Source organism: Bubalus kerabau, chromosome 6 (genome assembly GCF_029407905.1).
Source record: "Bubalus kerabau isolate K-KA32 ecotype Philippines breed swamp buffalo chromosome 6, PCC_UOA_SB_1v2, whole genome shotgun sequence".
NCBI classification, from domain to species: Eukaryota; Metazoa; Chordata; class Mammalia; order Artiodactyla; family Bovidae; genus Bubalus; species Bubalus kerabau.
In genome coordinates, this window is record NC_073629.1 from 94,592,811 (window position 1) to 94,612,706 (window position 19,896).

The 19,896-nt window shown below is 35.4% G+C and overlaps 1 protein-coding gene across 6 annotated transcripts in view; it reads right to left on the bottom strand.

Annotated features, from left to right (window-relative positions):
* ZFYVE9 (zinc finger FYVE-type containing 9) overlaps positions 1 to 19,896 on the bottom strand; it is a 169,767-nt gene that overhangs the window by 35,064 nt on the left and 114,807 nt on the right. For all 6 annotated transcript variants that reach the window (XM_055585901.1, XM_055585900.1, XM_055585899.1 and 3 more), the window contains 5 exons: positions 15,989 to 16,109; positions 12,373 to 12,495; positions 10,775 to 10,930; positions 3,461 to 3,685; positions 2,326 to 2,408 (listed from right to left, as the gene is read on the bottom strand). In XM_055585901.1, coding sequence (XP_055441876.1) covers positions 2,326 to 2,408; positions 3,461 to 3,685; positions 10,775 to 10,930; positions 12,373 to 12,495; positions 15,989 to 16,109 — 708 coding nt within the window. The remainder of the gene's footprint in view (positions 1 to 2,325; positions 2,409 to 3,460; positions 3,686 to 10,774; positions 10,931 to 12,372; positions 12,496 to 15,988; positions 16,110 to 19,896) is intronic.

Genomic DNA, 19,896 nt, shown 5'->3' on the forward strand with positions numbered 1-19,896 from the left:
TTTCTTGTCCAGGGGATCTTCCTGACCCAGGTTTGAACCTGTGTCTCTTGCACTGGTAAGAGGCCCCTTCACTACTGAGCCACCAGGGAAGCCCTCTTCCACTTATGATAGCCACCATATATCTTCCACTATTTTATTCTCAACCCTACAGTTTGAATAGGTAATTTGCATTACAACTGGTTTTTCTGTACTCTGAGTCAGTTAATTTTAACATAATTCAAAACTGAATTGATAGACTACTTTGTTGAAGTTTTAGAGAAGCTAATAACTACATTTCAAAACAAATTTAATAGTACTACTTTCAACATATGATAATTAATGTTTTATTTGGCTAGAATATTGAGAAAAATGTAATGATCCGATCCACCCTAAATTCAATAAATTCTATAAAGCAAGTTTGCTTTAAATCTAGAAGCTTGTTCTCACAAGTGCTTGCATCTAAGAGCACTGACTGAGAATACAAGGAGTATGCAGCAGAAAGAGCAAGGAGGATGGAGTAGGAAGATGCAAACCCTGGCTTTACAATTTGCTATACAATTTCTAAGCTTAGGTTGCTGAATCTTTAAAATGTAAATAATATGCATCCCTACTAACTTGTAGAGAACTACTGTGGTGGCAAAATAATATAAAGCATTTTGAGTTACAAAGAATCATAAAAATTTCATCATAAATTGTGAAATAACAGCTAAGTGTCCTACTGGTGATAGATTAAAAGTTTCTTTGTCATGGCTGAAGGACAGAAAGTATCTGAGCATAATTATATAGTATATTAGAAAAATGGCTGTACGTTTAAAGTATTTGTCTATTGATGTCAATATCTGCTCTTGTTTCTCAATATTTCTACTCAATTTGTGGGGGGGAAAAATGCTTCTTACATTCTCATTCCAGATATCATACAAATTGCTGTAGAGAGGAACAAAGAAAGGCAAGATGGAAAATATATTTCTCATCAGAAAAAAATGCAAACCAGAAGGCAATAGAGTAAATCTTTAAAATTCTCAAAGAATAGAACTGTCAGTCTAGAATTCTACATCCGGCAAAAGTGTCTTCTTTCAAATACAAAGGACTTTGTAAGAAACACAGATGCTAAAAGAATTCATTACCAGTCAACCCACACTATAAGAAACATTAGAGGAAATCTTTCAGGTAGGAGGACACCAGATGGAAATACAGATTTCCACAAAGGAATGGAGAGCACTGCAAATGGCAGCTACATGAGTAGACCTATAAGAACCTTTCTCATTGTTTAAATCTCTTTAAAAGATAACTGGAACTATAACTATAATTCCATGACAGAGTAATAAATCAAGTCCCCCAAAAGCAATAAAGTTAGATAATTTATTTAAAAAAGAAAACAAAAACCTAACCATTTCAGTGCCCTTGACTCAGGCTAAAAGCACACAATACACTGAGATGTGCTCATTCAGGAAAATTACTGAATTTCAAGTAAGAAGAATAGAGTTGAGTCTGTGATCTTCTTGCCTGGAGCTGCCCTTAAGTTTGTCTGGTAGTTCAACCAAGGCAAGGTAGTAGTTTGTGAAAACAGTAAGTTTTGCTTCTTATAGAATCTTGCTTGATTTGGAGTGTCTCAGTCAAAGTGGTAATCTTAGTGACTAGTGAAAGAAGACCAGTGGCCCCGTTACCCAGAGGCTGCTAGTCTATCTGGAGCAAGTAATAAGCAGGCAGACTGGCCAGAAATTTAACAAGGAGTTCTGGGAATGAGACAGCCACAGAGAATTTCATAAATTCTTCACATACACACCCAGGACTGACCTTAGTCTATGCACATGTGCAGCAGAGACCTTTGTGGGCCCAAGCCAACTAATCCTTGGTCAACAGGGTCAGAGCCTATGCATGTGCCAAGGAGACATGAGCAAGTCCAGTGGAAAATAAAGGAATAACATTTGAATCCCAGTCCACACATCAAGAAAGTATAGATGCCTTATTGCCTTGAGGTATGTGAATACAATCTCTGATCAATCTTTGGCTAAACTATAAGCTACATGGACACAGGGGAAATCACTAGGATGCCAGGCTTAAAATTAAAACAAGACATAATGCTGGGCACTTTAAGTATGCACTACTCCTCACTAAGTGACCTCCTGCAAAGTCACTTAGTAAGTGTACAACGAAGAGCCAGAATCCAGTACTATTTCATTCCAAAGCTCCAAGTACTTTCCAAAGAATATACATGTTCTATTCTTTTCTTTTAGCATAAATCTTCACTTCCCTGAAGCAGCAAGGTATGAACAAAATAATAAAATCTGCTTCCTTCTCCCATACAATTCCCAGTAAGGAACAAGAAAATAATAATTCTCAACTTACTGCAAGAAGATTCATGATGGTATGCCCAGTCTCTCCAAACAATGGCTTCCGAAATCTGACGCTGAACAATGGGCATGGATAAACTATGCAAATGAGAAATGAACACACTAAGTTCGGCAGCTTATAATTTTGGTAAAAGAGATATCAAGCTTTATAAAGTTGCCAAAATATAACTGTAATTACTCATCACTGAATTCCTTCCTCTGTGGTTAGGAAGTCTTTTTTAAAAGAGTTCACTCTTATACATGTCTGAATCAGGACACTCCTTAGATAATAAGCCAAACACCAGGTGATCCTAGCTGGCTCCTTGAACTTTACGGTTTCAACTGCCTGTGCAAGCCAGGGAGATACAAATGTTGTTTCCTCTAAATTTAATCCTTTCCTTTCCTTACTTTATTTTGCTGATTCATAATACCATCCTCTTAATAATACCATGCAACAGAAAAGGCAAAGAAACTGATAGTCAGCAACTTATATGACTTCACTCAAAGTAACAGAGCTAGTAAGTGGCAAAGTTAAAAACCTATTCCAGTGGTCTGATTCCTAGACCAGGGCAACTTTGATATGAAGTTTAAAATAAGGCCTGCATTCAGGCCTTAATGTCTTTAAAAACAATCACAGCTTAGTTGCACTGCTACAACCATGGGCACAGAGGCTCTTTTATTGCTTACTTTACCAGCTGAGAGTTACCTCTATACCACTAGCTTCCAGTCTGTTACATTACATAAAATATATTTGTCATAACAAAAAATATGCTCACCATATATGGATACTATAAAAAATACAGTTACTTGTTAAGCTGATATTCATTTTTTCTGAAGATGGTCATGTACAAAACCTATAAATTAACCTATAAAACCAGTAAGTTATAAGGCAATAATCACTAACATCCTCACTTGTTATTTTGAGTCCTTCCCATTACAGCCAAAGCAATGCAAGAGACATGGGTCCAGAAGATCCCTGGAGGAGGCCGCAAAGAGAAAGTAGAGATACTGACCTAATTTAGCTTAGTTATTTTAAAAGACTACTTCTGTTTAATTGTATCACCATGAGGCTCTGAATATCTCAAGTCTTTGCTTAGTTTTTATGTCTTGGTCTTGGTCATATGGTTTAGAAGAGGGTATTTTTTACTTACGTCGATATTCAGCTCCAAGTCTCAACATTAGTCGGATGGGAAACACTTTAGCCCAAGGAGTTTCCCATTTCTGAATGAGAATCCCAAACAAGTAAGGTGGGGTTGGGAGTACTAGGTCTTGCAGTGACTGGTAGGTAGATGTCACATATAAGAATCCACCATGTTCTTTACTGCCAAGGAAACTTTGACTGAAGAAGGAATGTCCCAAGTTGCCTACAACATTCCCTAAAACAAAAAAGTACATTAATTACTATCAATAAAACAATCATATTTTTAATAATCATTATTATCAGCACTGGGCCAGACATTACCAAACATTAATTCCCAACCGTTCACTATGAAAGACACACATTTATAAAGTTGTTTTTTAAATAAATGGCATTTATTAAATGAAAATTTGTTTTCCAATTTGATGAGGGCTTCTGGTGAGCATAAAATACCTTGCATTATTAGCACACTCTAGTTTGTCTGGCTAAAAGATATCAAAAAATATTGATACCTTTAGATTATACAACTTACTGTATGAATTACTTTAGAGGTCTCAGGATCAGAATTATTACCTCAAAGGTCATGAAAAAATATTAGGATTAGGTACCTGCTCTCACATAGTTTACAGTCCCACTGAGTTAATAAATTCAATTCACGAATATAATTAATGAAGACATTAAGTACAGATACATAAGAGACACTTAAGGGAAAAAAATTCATGGAGAAAGTAGAGCCACGGATTGGATTTATTCTAATTTTATTAATAGTTGAGATAAATATGAAACAGAAACAACCTAGGGCTTATTTAATCTCATATCAGGCAGGTTTTTTTCTTTTACTTGCAAATGCTCTTAACCAAGTACTTTCTAATTCAAATATTTTTTGAATGAAATAGTAACAAATCACCCTTCATTAAGGAGACAGTTTTCTCAGTTTAGAATTACAAAAGAACTTCCTGATAAGAGCTGTCCAATAATGTAACAGAAGATTTATTCCGAGACATGTGCAAACTTCCTTTGATACCTCTGAAATAATAGCAAGTAGAGAAATCACCATCAGAGAAGTTAATGCTTACTTTCCTTGGAAACTAGAGTCTATTTGCAGAACAGTTCAGTGATGGAACATAGAACCCTTGAGAGAAGTGGAAGCTATACTAACAGCAGGGACCACAAGTGGAGAGAATACCACCCCAAAGAATCCAGAAAAGCTTTATGGCTGAAAGCCACGTTCACTGTGCATCATCATCTTAAAAATACCTTCGGGGTAGTACCTCTGCTTCATTGGAAAAGACCCTGAAGCTGGGAAAGATTGAGGGCAGAAGGAGAAGAGGGCGACAGAGGAGATGGTTGGATGGCATCATCAAATCAACGGACATGAGTTTGAGCAAATTCCAGGAGATGGTGAAGGACAGGGAAGCCTGGCATGCTGCAGTCCATGGGGTCACAAAGAGTCAGACATAAGTAAGCGACTGAACAACAACAATCTTTGCCCCAGAATTAACCAAATCTGGCTGCACATTTAAACTGCTGGGCCAGATCTATAAGAACAGAATAATCCCCATATCAAGGAAGGAAAATGTTATTTTGGAAAAAAAAAAATCACAGTATTTGAGATCACAGAGACATGGGTTTGAACACTAGTTAGAGCATTTACTATTAAGAGATTGGGGACAAGTTACTTAATTTCTGTGAGCCTCAACATCTGTGACAATAGGGAAGCTTACACTAAATTTCAGACTTGATGTGAATAAATTATAGAATATATATATGTAAAATGCCAAATAGCATCTTGCACACAGTGTGTTCTCAAAAAATGTTAACTAGATGGGGAAAGAGTGACACACTTTATTTTCTTGGGCTTCAAAATCACTATGGATGATGACTACAGCCATGAAATTAAAAGACGCCTGCTCCTTGAAAGAAAAGCAATGACAAACCTAGACACAATATCAAAAAGCGGAGACATGTCTTTGCCTACAAAGGTCTATATAATCAAAGCTATGGTTTTTCCAGGAATCATGTATGGATGTGAGTTGGACCATAAAGAAGGCTGAGTGCTGAAGAATTGATGCTTTTGAACTGTGGTGCTGGAAGACTCTTGAGAGTCCCTTGGACTGCAAGATCAAACCAGTCAATCCTAAAGGAAATCAATCCTGAATATTCACTAGAGGGACTGATGCTGAAGCTGAAGCTCCAATACTTTGGCCACCTGATATGAAGAGCTGACTCATTAAAAAAAGACCCTGATGCTGGCAAAGATTGAAGGCAGGAAGAAAAGGGGATGACAAAGGACAAGATGGTTGGATGGCATCACCGACTCAATGAACATGAGTTTGAACAAGCTCTGAGAGATGATAAAGGATAGGGAAGCCTGTTGTGCTGCAGTCCATGGAGTCGCAAAGAGTTGAACATGACTGAACCACTGAACAACAACATCCATTCAACCATACAGACAAATCTCAAAAGCACTGCACTAAAAAAATTAGTCAAATACAACAGTGAGATTCCATTTATATAACTTTCTCAAAAATGCAAAACTACAGGGACAGAAATCAAATTACTAGTTGCCAGGAGCAGAGGGTAAAGTGAGGGGATTAAATACAAAGGGACATGAGGTAGGGTTTAAAGATAATGAAAATATTATATATTTGACACTGTTACTGGACTTTATTGGTTTGTCTAGATTCACTGAACTGAATGTATGTGTATTTATATATAGTAATATATGTCTAAAAAGGTACATTACTGTATATAAATTATACCTCATATACTAGACTAAAAAAACTCAGAGAACTTTAGTAGTGAACTTACAGAAAATCAAAGAGAAAGAGACAGTTCTAAAAGCACTTTAGTAGTGAACTTACAGAAAATCAAAGAGAAACAGACAGTTCTAAAAGCCAAAGAGGAAAGACAAATAACTATTAAAAAAGGAAAAAAGGGGGATTCTTTGGCAGTCCACTGATTAGGATGCTGCCCTTACACGGGCTTGGTTCCTGGTAGGGAACTAAGAATCCATAACATATGCAGCTCAAAAAAAGCAGCTAGATTGCAGGGCTTCCCTGGTAGTTCAGATGCAAAAAATCTGCCTGCAATGCAGTAGACCCAGATTCAATCTCTGGGTCAGGAAGATCCTCTAGAGTAGGAAATGGCATCCCACTCCAGTAGTCTCACCTGGAGAATTCCAGTAACAGAGGAGCCTGGCAGGCTCTCGTCCAGGGGGTTGAAGAGTAGGAGAAGACTGAGAGACTAACATTTTCACTTTCTTTCAGATTGCAGAAAATGCCAAAAGACAATGAAGTAATACCTTCAAAGTACTTGCTAAGGGAAGGTGAAATGAAGCAATCAACAAAAGAAGGAAGAAAGAGAGGGAAAAAAATCTGTTAACCTAGAATTCTGTAGCCAACTAGTTACTCAAGAATGACAGAAAAATAAAAACATTTCAGACATACAAAGACTAATGGAGTTTAATAACCATACAACCTCATCAAGAGAACTAATTAAAAGATGTATTTCAGCAAGAAAAGCAAGTCCTAATGGAAACATGGGATACTAAAATAGCAGATAACAAGAAAATATAGTGGTAAATTTAATAATTTTGCTTGAACTGAAAATCAGTATTGATTTTTAATACTGGAATTAAAAACTGAATATAATTGAATATAATTAATATTTTTTTCTATTACAAAAGGTAAAACAAATCACAACAAATGTAAGAATGGCAAGGATATTAAATGAGTGAAGCATGCTGAGGTCTGTGTCATGTTTGGAAGGACTGAAATGCTCTGAGGCAGAACTGTCAGCTTCCTCTTGTTCACACCTTGTTTAATTCCCTACCTTTCTGTGGCGCAAACACCTATTAATATATTGGGTGTCACTCCCATGATTAGGTTACTAATCAATAAACTTTGAGTTAATCAACAGGGAGATTATCAGAGTTGGCCTGACATAACCTCTTTAAATCTAGGTCTAGAGGTCAGAGATTCAAAGCGGAGACACAGTCCCGCTGACCTGAAGGAAAGGAAAACACCCACGTGGTAAACTATCTATGAGGCAAGAACTGCAGGCAGCCTCTAGGAGCCAAGAGTACGTCCCAATCAGTAGTAATAAGAAAATGGGTATTTGTAAGAAAGTGAATTCTGCCAACAACCTGAGGACCTTGCGCTCCAAATGAGAAGCCCAGCATAGCTAACACCTTAAGGGACCCTGTGATGAAGATTCACCTAAGCTGTGCCTGGACTCCTAACCTATGGAAACTGAGAGAATAAATGTGTGTTGCTTTAAGCCAGTAAGTTTGTGGCTTAGGAATACAGTAACAAAAAACTAATACATACTGAATTTAACTCTGTCAGAAAATGGTCATAGTTAACACATATGTTGAAAAAATTAAAGGAATCACAAAGAAAATGCTAATGCAATAGAAACAGGGGTGAAAGACATAAACAGGATGCATCCATCACAGAAAAAAAACTATACATGGCCAATAAATACATGAAAATATGCTCAGTCTCATTAATAGTCAGTAAAATGCAATTCAGAGTGAGATATCATTTTATATCCACCAGTATGGCAAAAATTAAAACTCTGATAATATCAAGTGTTGACAACTTTTATACACTGGAGATGGGCACAGATAGATATAAACTGGTAAACCTCTCTGGGAAACAGTTTAACCCACTCCAGTACTCTTGCCTGGAAAATCCCATGGAAGGAGGAGCCTGGAAGGCTGCAGTCCATGCAGTCGCTGAGGGTCAGACACGACTGAGCGACTTCACTTTCACATTTCACTTTCATGCATTGGAGAAGGAAATGGCAACCCACTCCAGTGTTCTTGCCTGGAGAATCCCAGGGACGGGGGAGCCTGGTGGGCTGCTGTCTATGGGGTCGCACAGAGTCAGACACGACTGAAGCAACTTAGCAGCAGCGGCAGCAGCATGCATGGCAACCCACCCCAGTATTCTGGCCTTGAGAATACTCATGGACAGAGGAGCCTGGTGGGCTACAGTCCATGGGGTTGCAAAGAGTCAGACACGACTGAGTGACTAAGGAAGGAATAACGTTGAAGATATCCATATCCTATAAAAAAGCAATTCTTCTTCTAAGCATTGTTGTTGTTTAGTCACTAAGTTGTGTCTGACTCTTTTGCAACCCCATGGACTATAGCCTGCCAGGTTCCTCAGTCCATGGGATTTCACAGCAAGAATACTGGTTGCTGTTGTACAGTTGCTAAGTTGTGTCTGACTCTTTGCAACCCCATGAATTGCAGTACGCCAGGCTTCCCTGTCCTTCACCATCTTCCATTGTTCAAACTCATGTCCATTGAGTCGGTGTGCCATCCAACCATCTCATCCTCTGTCACCCCCATCTCCACCTGCCCTCAATCTTTCCCAGCATCAGGGTCTTTTCCATTGAGTCAGCTCTTCACCAAAGTATTGCAGCTTCAGCTTCAGCATCAGTCCTTCCAATGAATATTCAGGGTTGATTTCCTTTAGGACTGACTAGTTGGATGTCCTTGCTGTCGAAGGGACTCTCAAAAGTCTTCTCCAGCACCACACTTCAAAAGCATCAATTCTTCAGTGCTCAGTCTTCATTATGGTCCAACTTTCACATCTGAACATGACTACTGGAAAAACCACAGCTTTGACCATACAGACCACATTGTCCAACACTGATATCTCTGCTTTTTGATACGCTGTCTAGGTTTGTCATAGATTTTTTCCCTAGGAAAAAGCATCTTTTAATTTCGTGGCTACAGTCACTGTCCACAGTGATTTTAGAGCCTAAGAAAATAAAATCTGTTACTGTTTCCACTTTTTCCCCTATCTAATTCCGTGAAGTGATGGGACCAGATGTCATGATCTTAGTTTTTTGAATGCTGAGTTTTAAGCCAGTTTTCTGTAAAACCCAAAAAAATTTTTTGGCCAACCCAATGTGTAACAAACCAAAAAATGTTTAGTTTGGCTTCAATGGTACTATGAGGAGATTACTAGTGGGAAATGAGATTGAAAATAGAGGATCAGATATGTACAGCACTGAATGTCCGAGTACACAGTTTATTCTAAAGGTAACATGAAGCCAAGAAAGGTTTTTAAGTAAAAGAGGGAAATAACTGAAGACTAACTCCAGAAAAAATAATCTGGTACATACAATTCCTGTTTCATTCAAATTCATGTTCTGAGTGTCTGTTTGCAAAACCTAAGTATAAGACATGGAGGAAGAGAGGGGAAATGGGGAGAAATAACTTTCCCATGCCCTGCAATAACCAGTAGGCATCCTGAAACTCTCAGAATGTCACTTCTCACAAACCACCATTTTCCCCCTTACTGTGGAAAGGATAAACGGTGATGTGACCAAAAATTTTATATATGCTAAAAAAGGAACATATATAAACACATATATACATTATTATTAATACATGTAGTTTAGATTAAAAATTCATAAAAGAATTATAAAGACAGTTCATATAAGGGCTTCTGCAGTCTTTTGAGTGACATATAGCAGAGAAACCACTAAGCTAGGGATAGGGTGTTTAAGGTTTTTACACTGAAGGGAAATTTAACATATAACTTGCCAATTCCATACAATGTACCATAAGAGAAGAAAAATAATGAATCGGGATCATCTTAGAACACTTATAATGTGTCCATTTATTTAAAAAAAAATCACAGTGAAGTAATATACTAAGCTTCTACCTTGATTATCTAAATATGGGATTCATAATAAAATAGACATAGACATAACACATAAAGTATTATGCACATTTTTTAAAAAACTTCTATACTATTAATATACACTTAAATATATTCCCTCACTCTCAATTTTTAATAGTATGTCTTTATATTATATATTTAGTCTTTTGAACTTCTAATAGCTATGCATTTACTTTCATATTGTTACAGTTAATAATATTTATAATTTACTTTGAAATCATAATAAAGTCACCCATGCTAGTGGTTTTTGAAACTTGAAAATTAAATGAATATCTACATTATGATTATATGAATATTATTAAACAAGTTAGCAAGTTATCATTATCCTTCCTTCTACCAGATAATAATACCATGTCCTAAACCAATCAAAAGAAAAGATTCTTACATTGTGGTCAGTGGATTATTTTACAACTCTGATTACAGTCTTTGTAAAATAATAACAACTATACTAGATAAAGTATTAAAATTTATAACTTCCTCAAACCATGCCAAGTTCTAACTTGCCAATAATTCCAAAGTCCAATGCCAGGCTTCCAAATTAAAGACTATTATTTTCCATTTGAGTCCAAAATTTTTTATCAACTATAAAGGGTGCAGACAAACTCATAAAGTATCCCCACCTGCCAGAGCATCCCGATAAAGCTGAACAAAATGATTGAAGATATCCTTTGGCAAACACTTTTCATCTGGTAGACATTGCAGAAGAATGACTATCTCAGACTGGCCAACTGCATGCATTCCCTTTGTTGTGAAACACCAGCACTTCCTGTTCACATCTACAGATGAAATAAAAATATATGAATGAGGACCTTCTTCTCAATCCTTACCCTTAAGAAATGCACAGAACTCTCTGTTTTAACACACTGAAGAATAAAATAGATCCCACTGGCTTTGTATAATTCAATTGTGAACTGTCACTACTGAGCCAAAGGACTACTGCAGAAAATAAAACATACCAATGCCTCTGGCTCCGAGCAAACACTTAGATTGGATTCAGGCTGTGGCCTACAGAAAATATATTTTGATGTACACTTACTAAATTTAAACTGTGATTGAAAGAGTCTAGCTATTTATAGTCTTTCCTGGTAGAAAGTTCCAGATAGCCAGCAAGAGAACTTGAACTGGCTTCATCCTGTAAAAAGTGGTGAAATGCATGGCTTTTCTGGACTAATAACTTCTACTTCTTCACTTTAAGGCTACGCAGAGCCACAACAACACAAGCTATATGTAGTTCAAAACAATGTCAGTCCATGATACTTTTATTATTTGTACTTCAACACAAGATTCTCAATGGAATTGAAAGAGGGTTCAAATAAAATTACGAATACATGATATAAATCAACACTAATACAAGATCTTTCTTTCCCTCTGGGAATTGTTTCTTTATATACCAAGCAAAAGGTGCCCAATCCAACTATATTAAGATGGTACACACTTAAGGAAATCTAGACTAGCTATTTTCTAAGTATATAAACTAGATATGATAAATTGAAATTGCAAGCAAATTATTTAAAAATTTGATCCTAGAAGGAAAGGGGGCAAGCAAATACACAGTCAGACTGGAGGACTATTCCCCAATGCTTTCTTCGTCTCTCCAAAACTCTGCCTATTAACATTCATTCAGGATAAATGCATTCTCCATTTTCCAGTATGATACTGGAACCAAGATTTGAAGTTACTGTCCTCTCTCTCATTCTGTTGCCTAAGAAGCTAGCACCAAGAATTGAGAAGTTTCTTCTGAGTTCTAACTTGTGATACACTGAAGTTTTACTATATGTTAGTTAACACTACTCCCAAATTAGGTTTTGCACCATGATTAAATGTTTCTGAGATTTAAACCTAGCATTTATACATTGATCCCCCTGGGTAATTTATCCACCTCTAGTTATCCAAGTGCTGAGTTGTGACTTGGCATACTCATCTCAGGAAGAACTTAACTCAGAAGTTCCGTTTGGCTTTCCTCCATGGAGAATTCACTTATCTCACTCCTTTGACTAAAAACAAGAGTCTCAGTCCCACAGTTGTCCTCAAGGATATATAATTTTATACAAACCAATTTCTTCGGTACCCAGTTTTCATTAAGATGTACTTCTTCAGCAACCAGTTTTCATTAAGGATTTATTTCATTAAAAATACTTGTGTGTAATGAATCTAAAAGCTTTATTATCTATGACTCAGTACCTCATTTTAATTAAAAAAAATTTTTTTTTCAACTTACAATTTACAATTTTAACCATTGACAACAAATTTGCATTTAAAACAAATACAAGTGGGTCAGGGCCACCATCCTCCAACTGCTGCATTACTGAAATCTGTGATGGTTTCTCTTCCACAGCATAGTCTGTAAAGGGAGAAAACAATGTAAGAGACTGGTTAAAGAGACAAATCAAGAAAGAAATCTGATAGAGGAATGGCCTCATTATTCATAGGAAAAAGCAACTGATTTACAGATAGGCAAATACAGGTTTATATCTGCTACCCTAATGTCATGTTAATAGTGCCCCTTTCATTCTCAAAAGTGATCCAGTCCAGTTTGGATGGTAACACAGTTATCCTATGCTTAGACTTCTCCACACAATGGTTTATATCACAGTCTAAAAACAACACTTTGATTTAACAAAAATCCTCCAACTATCATAATAAGAATTTCACATATAACATGTGAAATGAAAACACAATCTTAAATTTAACAATAGAGGCCAAGTTAATTTCTTATTAATTTAAGATTTATTAAAATAACCCAAATTTGAAACCTAAGTGGCAAATTTACTTATTACAAAAGAATATTTTTAGACGGTTCTAGTAAAAAAGTATTATCCAATCAAAAGAATGCTTAACTTTATGTGAAAGTTCATTGTTGAAGCACCTGAGACACAAGCTGGACTTGACAGTATGATACATTCAGCCCAGCACCATGACAGGAACAGAAGACACAACTTCTGTTCTGAATTTAGACTGAAGGAATTCATGGTTTAGGTGAAAGAATCAGACCTATACAGTATGTAAATTACAGTGAAAAATGTGTTAATGTAGTAATAGTCTATAAGAATTTCTCTTTAAACAGAGATGAGGATGTAAAACACTACTACAAAGACATCCAAGGTAGGATTCAGAGAAGTTTTCCATTAATATGGATTTTGAAAGATTGAGGAGTTATTCAAGGAGACTGACATATAGCAGGGTATTCTATTCTAGAGAGAAGAAAGGAAAATAATAAAAATATTTATTACATGCCTGCTTTGTACCAATTTTCTTATTATGTATTTTCAGGTATGAAATTTAATTTAATATTCATAATGATACTTAAGTAGGTATAGTTACATAATTTAAAAGAAAACAAAAAAATAGGGAAAGGATTCAAAGAGATAAATGACTTGCCCATTGGATCATAAGGGCTTCCCTGGTAGTTCAGCTGATAAACAATCCACCCGCAATGTAGGAGACCTGATTCGATTCCTGGGTCAGGAAGATCTGCTGGAGAAGGGATAGGCTACCCACTCCAGTATTCTTGGGCTTCCCTGGTGGCTCAGTTGGTAAAGAATCAGCCTGCAAAGCAGGAGACCTGGGTTTGATCGCTGGGTTGGGAAGATCCCCCTGGAGAAGGGAATGGTTACCCACTCCAGTATTCTGGCCTGAAGAATTCCGGTCTGGAGAATGCCATGGACTGTATAGTTCATGGGGTTGCAAAGAGTAAGACAGGTCTGAGCGTCTTTCATTGGATCATAGAGCTAGAATGGACTGGTACTGGAATTAAAACTCAGGCTTTTCCAGCTCTTAATTAAGCCCATGTTCTTCCCACTATTCCACACCATAAGAAAAAGCATGGAAGTATGAAATGTGAACATTCAGAAAACAGCAAATAATCTGTAGTATGCCTGTAAAGTACTAGGGTGGTGGCTAAAAATAAAATTAAATAAATTGAAATAAAGTTACCAGGAATACTATATGTCAAAGGAAGTAATTTATCCTGAAGGCACTGGGAACCCATTGAATTTTCTAAGCAAGAACAGTATATGATAATATCTATGTTTAAAAAGATAACTGGACCTAAGCAAGATTATAAGCTTTTGCATCACAAAGAAAATCATAAACAAAATGAAAAGAAAATCTACAGACTGGGAGAAAATATTTGCAAATGATGCAACCAACAAGAGCTTAATTTCTAAAATATACAAACAGCTCACACATCTCAGTAACAAAAAATAATCCAATCAAAAATGAGCAGAAAACCTAAAGAGACATTTCTCCAAAGAAGACATACAGATGGCCAACAGGCACATGAAAGAAAAGATGCTCAACATCACTCATAGAAAAATGCAAATCAAAACTACAGTGAAGTACCACCTCATACCAGTCAGAATTGCTATCACTAAAAAGTCTACCTATAACATCCTGGAGAGGCTGTGGGGAAAAGGGAACCCTCCTACACTGCTGGTGGGAATGTAAATTGGTGAAGCTATTATGTAGAACACTACGGGGATTCCTCAAAAAACTAAAAATAGATTTGCCATATAATCCAGCAATTCAACTTCTGGGCATATACCGGGACAAAACTATAATTTGAAAAAATGCACGCACCCCTCCCTATGTTCAGAGTAGCAACATTTAAAATAGCCAAGACATGGAAACAACCTAAATGTCCACTGACAAAGGAACAGATAAAGAAGATATGGTGTATATACACACAATGAAATATTACTAAGTTATTAAAAAAAAAGCGAAATAATGCCATTTGCAGTTACATGAATGGACCTAGAGATTACTATACTAAGCGAAGCAAGTCAGAAAGAGAATTGATATCACTTATATGTAGATTCTCTACAAAACAGAAACAGACTCACCGACATAGAAAATAGATTTGTCATTGCCGAGGGAAATGGGAGTGTGGGGGAGGGCTGGATTGGGAGTTTGGGACTAGCAGATGCAAACTATTATATATGGAATGGATAAAAACACAAGGTCCTACTGTACAGCACAGGGTACTATATTCAATGTCCTGTTACAAATCATAATGGAAAATACATCAGAAAGTATATATATACATATACACGCTCACACACACATACATATATATACACACAAACACATGTATAACTGAATTACTTTGCTGTACACCAGAAATTAACACATTGTAAATCAACTGTACTTAAAAAAAATAAAAGATAACTGGCACCAATGTGCAAGATTAAATAAAGGTGAGAAAAACTGAAGGCAAGGAGACAAGGTAAAAGCTTAGGATAAAAGTGAGGAAAGACTATTGGAAAAAACCAACTCCTGAAAAGGTACTGACTGGATGCTGATCTGGATCTATCAACAAGAAAATTTCACATAAAGATAAGCATTCTTTTGACTGAGTAGTAACTTAGCGTCTTACCAGGGCTCACTAAAAATATTTTTTAACAGAAAATTGGTACTTATGTTCTGTGCTCTCCACTTATTATATATACATTTCTGAATGTGTATTCTACTCAAAACAAAAAGTTAAATGAATATACTGACTGTATAACATGGGTCAATCCTAGAACTATGAGCAACTCTTCACAGAGTATTATATGCTTTGGAATATAAAGAAAGAACTGCCAATAAGCTACATTTATATTACAATTAAAAATAATATAGCCTTTCAACAAATGAAATTATAACATAAAAACATAAATATATTCTCTAAAACAATCACTAACAGCAACAGTGCTTTCCCTGGCACTAAATAATCACTTTTTTGTTGCTAGAAAAGAGAAAGGAGGTTATTACTTGAATTCGCTCTCATTCCCTCAATTGGAAGGCAACATTTTGCATGTATAACTATCCCTGTTTAAACATCTAAGTCTACATACCTCCTTTTACCCCAGTGGAGATGAGAATGGGAGGAAGGCCATCTTCAGGAATAAGGTTCATTGCACTGCCAACAGGACTTCCGACCTGAGTTATACTTCCAGAGAATAGAGAAATATTCGTCTAGGAAAAGTAAATTGGCACAGACAGTATTACAGAGGGTTCAAGAATTTGGCAGGATATAGTTAAGACTACAAATGGGAATTTAAGTGAAAACTTCAAATTCATACTTTTTGAAACACAGCATAAGATACTCATTAACCTGTGAGTCTCAAGGGCTGGGTTTAAACTATGAATGAAAATGTGCAAATGTTTACAGTTGTAGTTTCTCCTTTTGGCATCATCAAATCATAGTAATGAAAGAAAGGTTCCTTTACCAAGGTTTCTTTTACCATAAAAGAAAAATATTTTTTAAACCAGCAGTGGCAACAGAAACAAAATTTCAATATTATCTCATACTTTCTGAACATTTACACATTTGGATCTTAATACTTAAAGTCTTAGTGATAGGCTTTTTCAAAGTAACTTTGAGAATTGGGGTGATGGTTATACAACAATGTAAATGTAATTTAAAATGGTTAAAAAGGCAAATTTTATGTTATATATATTATACTATAATTTAAAAAATTAACTTTAATAACCTAGTTTTCATTTACTTTGTAATGAAATTAAACTTCAAGTTCTTTTTCTTTGCATCAACATGAAGATCACATTAACTAAACTTAATAAAGTATAATATTGCAGAATACATCTTGAGTGGGTTTAAATCCACTTAATTAACAATTTAATAGAATATGCTCAGAGAGCTATTAAAATGATGCTCTACTCTCTATATTCTTCACAACTTAAGCAAGAGACAGAAGCTTTAAGCACTATTTACAGTAGCCAAGACATGACACAGAAGCAACCTAAGCATCCACTAACAGATGAATGGATAAAGAAGGTACATATATACACACACATACACACACACATAGGGCTTCCCACTGGTGCTAGTGGTAAAGAACCCGTCTGCCAATGCAGGAGACATAAGAGACATGGGTTCGATCCCTGGGTCAGGGAGATCCCTGGAGGAGGAAATGGCAACCCACTTCAGTATTCTTGCCTGGAAAATCCCATGGACAGAGGAGTCTGGTGGGCCATAGTCCATGGGGTATCAAAGAATCATGCACACATGCGCACCTGTGTACGTACACACACACACACACACACACACACACACACAGGAATATTACTCAGCCATAAAAAAAGGATGAAATAATGCCATTTGTAGCAACTTGGATAGACCTAGACATTATCATACTAAACGAAGTAAGTGAGAAAGACAAATGTCACGTATTTATATATGGAATCTAAAAACAGTAATACAAATAAACTTATTTATAAACCAGAAATAGAGTCACAGACTTAGAAAACAAACTTTCCCTAAAGGGGAAAGGGGGAGGTGATAAATTAGGAGTTTGGGATTAACATATACACACTAGTTTATATAAGATAGACAAACAGCAAGTTCCTACTGTATAGTCAGTATCTTGTAATAATCTATAATGGAAAAGAATATGAAAAAGAATATATAAATATATAATATGCATAAATGAATCACTTTGTTGTACACTTTGCTATATATAATACAACACTGTGAATCACTAATACTTCAACTGTTAAAAAAGAAAGCTTTAGAAGAGTTAAAGGAAAAGCACATAAAAACTGTTTAACATGTTTAAAAATGTTTATACCAGCTTTACTCAAATAGCCCAAATATGGAAACAATCCAAATGCCTATTAATAGGAAAACAGATAAATTGTGGCATAGCCATATGATGGAACATTACTCAGCAATAAAAAAAATATTTACTCTTGATGCACACACCATGGATAAATCTCATTAATTACAGTTTAAGAAGCTAGACACAAAACATTATATACTATATTTTTCCATTTATATGAAATTCAAAAACAGACAAAACAAATCTGTGGTGATACAAGTCAGAATAATGTTTATTTTCCAGGGTGGGGGGGCGGGGAAGGGGGAAGGTATTGACAGAAAAAGGGCATGAAGGAAACTTCTATGGTGACAGAAATATGTGTATCTTTACCTGGGTGGTGGTTACATGTGTGTGTGTGTTCATATGTATATAGAGAGAGACACACACATATATGTATGTTCATCAATGTTATCCTAAAGATTAATGCTCCTTAAGTACTTCACTATATATATATATATATATATATATATAAAATACTTGAATAAAGATTAAAATTATTAAAAAAAACACCCAGGTGTTAACATATTTTTGTCTATATTAACTATACTTTAGGACTATAAGTTTTTAGTGGGTTTTTGCTAAAAATTTTGCAGTGTTCTCAGTACACCACCCTATAATGAAATTTGAAAAATTTTATTGGCTAAACATTATTGATCTAAAGGGCTAATACAAGAAATAAAGTAACCTAATTCAACTTGTTATTTAATGATGGATAAATCCACCTTTCAATATTATAAGAAGTAGTTATCTGGCCTCTACTTAAATATCTATGAAAAGAAATTTGTTTCATTTACTGAGCATCTTTTAAATAAGTGCTAGGCACTCTACTAGATCATAAAAATGAAAAAAATTTATTCAACTCTGGCCTTAAAGTATTTGTTTCCCTTCATTTTATCAGACAAACATTAAAATAGAGTATTGAACCATGTGAGAGCACAGAAAAGCTAACTTGTTTTAGTTTCTCTTAATGACCTAAACTTTGTTTCACTAAAACAGTCATTCACTAGAGCTAGCTCATTCATTCAAAAAATTTATGTTTTAAGAACCTATCATATAAGTTTCACAGAAAGAAAAACACTACAATCTTTACTGTATAATCACTATAGTTATCACTGATTCAGGTAAGATTGTCTCAAAGGGCAGTAAGATCATTGGCTGAAAGACTATAGAACAGGACACCAAGAGTCTCAAAGTATCACCCTCATTTTACTTTTTAATTGCAAAGAGGAAAAGCTACTTTTGCAGTGGTCATACACAAGAGACATCAATTTAACCAATTATAAATTGATACTTCTCGATGTGTTCCAGTAAAAAATGACCATCACTTATGATAGTATCATTCTTGCTGAAAATATTTAATCTGAAACCATTTATGAGGGCAAAAACAAACACAAATTAAGGATTTTATACCAAATATGGCCTAAAAGCTTCAAAAATATTAATGATGTGAAAGACAAAAAAAAAAGCGGAAGAACTGTTCTCAATGAAAGAAAATCAAAGAAACATAAGAACTAAATAGAACTGTGATCCTTGATGGAATCCTAATTTTTTAAAAATATTTTAATACAAAATTATATATATAAAATATATACACATACATATGTGTAAATGAAAGAATAAGAACATCATGGAACAACTGGAGAAATCTGAATATGAACGATACGCTTGATAATAGAATTATATGTTAAATTTGTTTCTCATGTAATTGTACTTAAGTTAAAAAAAAAAATGACTTGTTCTCAGGAAACATAAGCTGAAGTATTAAAGTGACAAACTGCAACTAATCCTCAAATGGTTCCTCAAAAAAAAAAAGTATGTGTGTGTAGGAGTAAAGTAAATGTGGCAAAATGGCAACAACGGGTGAATATGGATGAAGAGTATATAAGCGTCCACTGTACTATTCTTGCAGCTCTTCTGTGGGTTTGAAGTTTTTCCACATAAACAACTGTATAAAAATTAATTTTCTTGACAAAGTCATTGTATAGATACAAAGAAGAAACAGTCATAATTCTTGCTATTGTCCTCTACAGCCATAGAAAAATCCCCCCAAATAGACTTAGAAATACTTGAAGACAGTGACATGGTTTACTGTACTTTCACCAAAAAGGAAATTTAGCTCTGTATGTCAATAAATTTAATCTTAA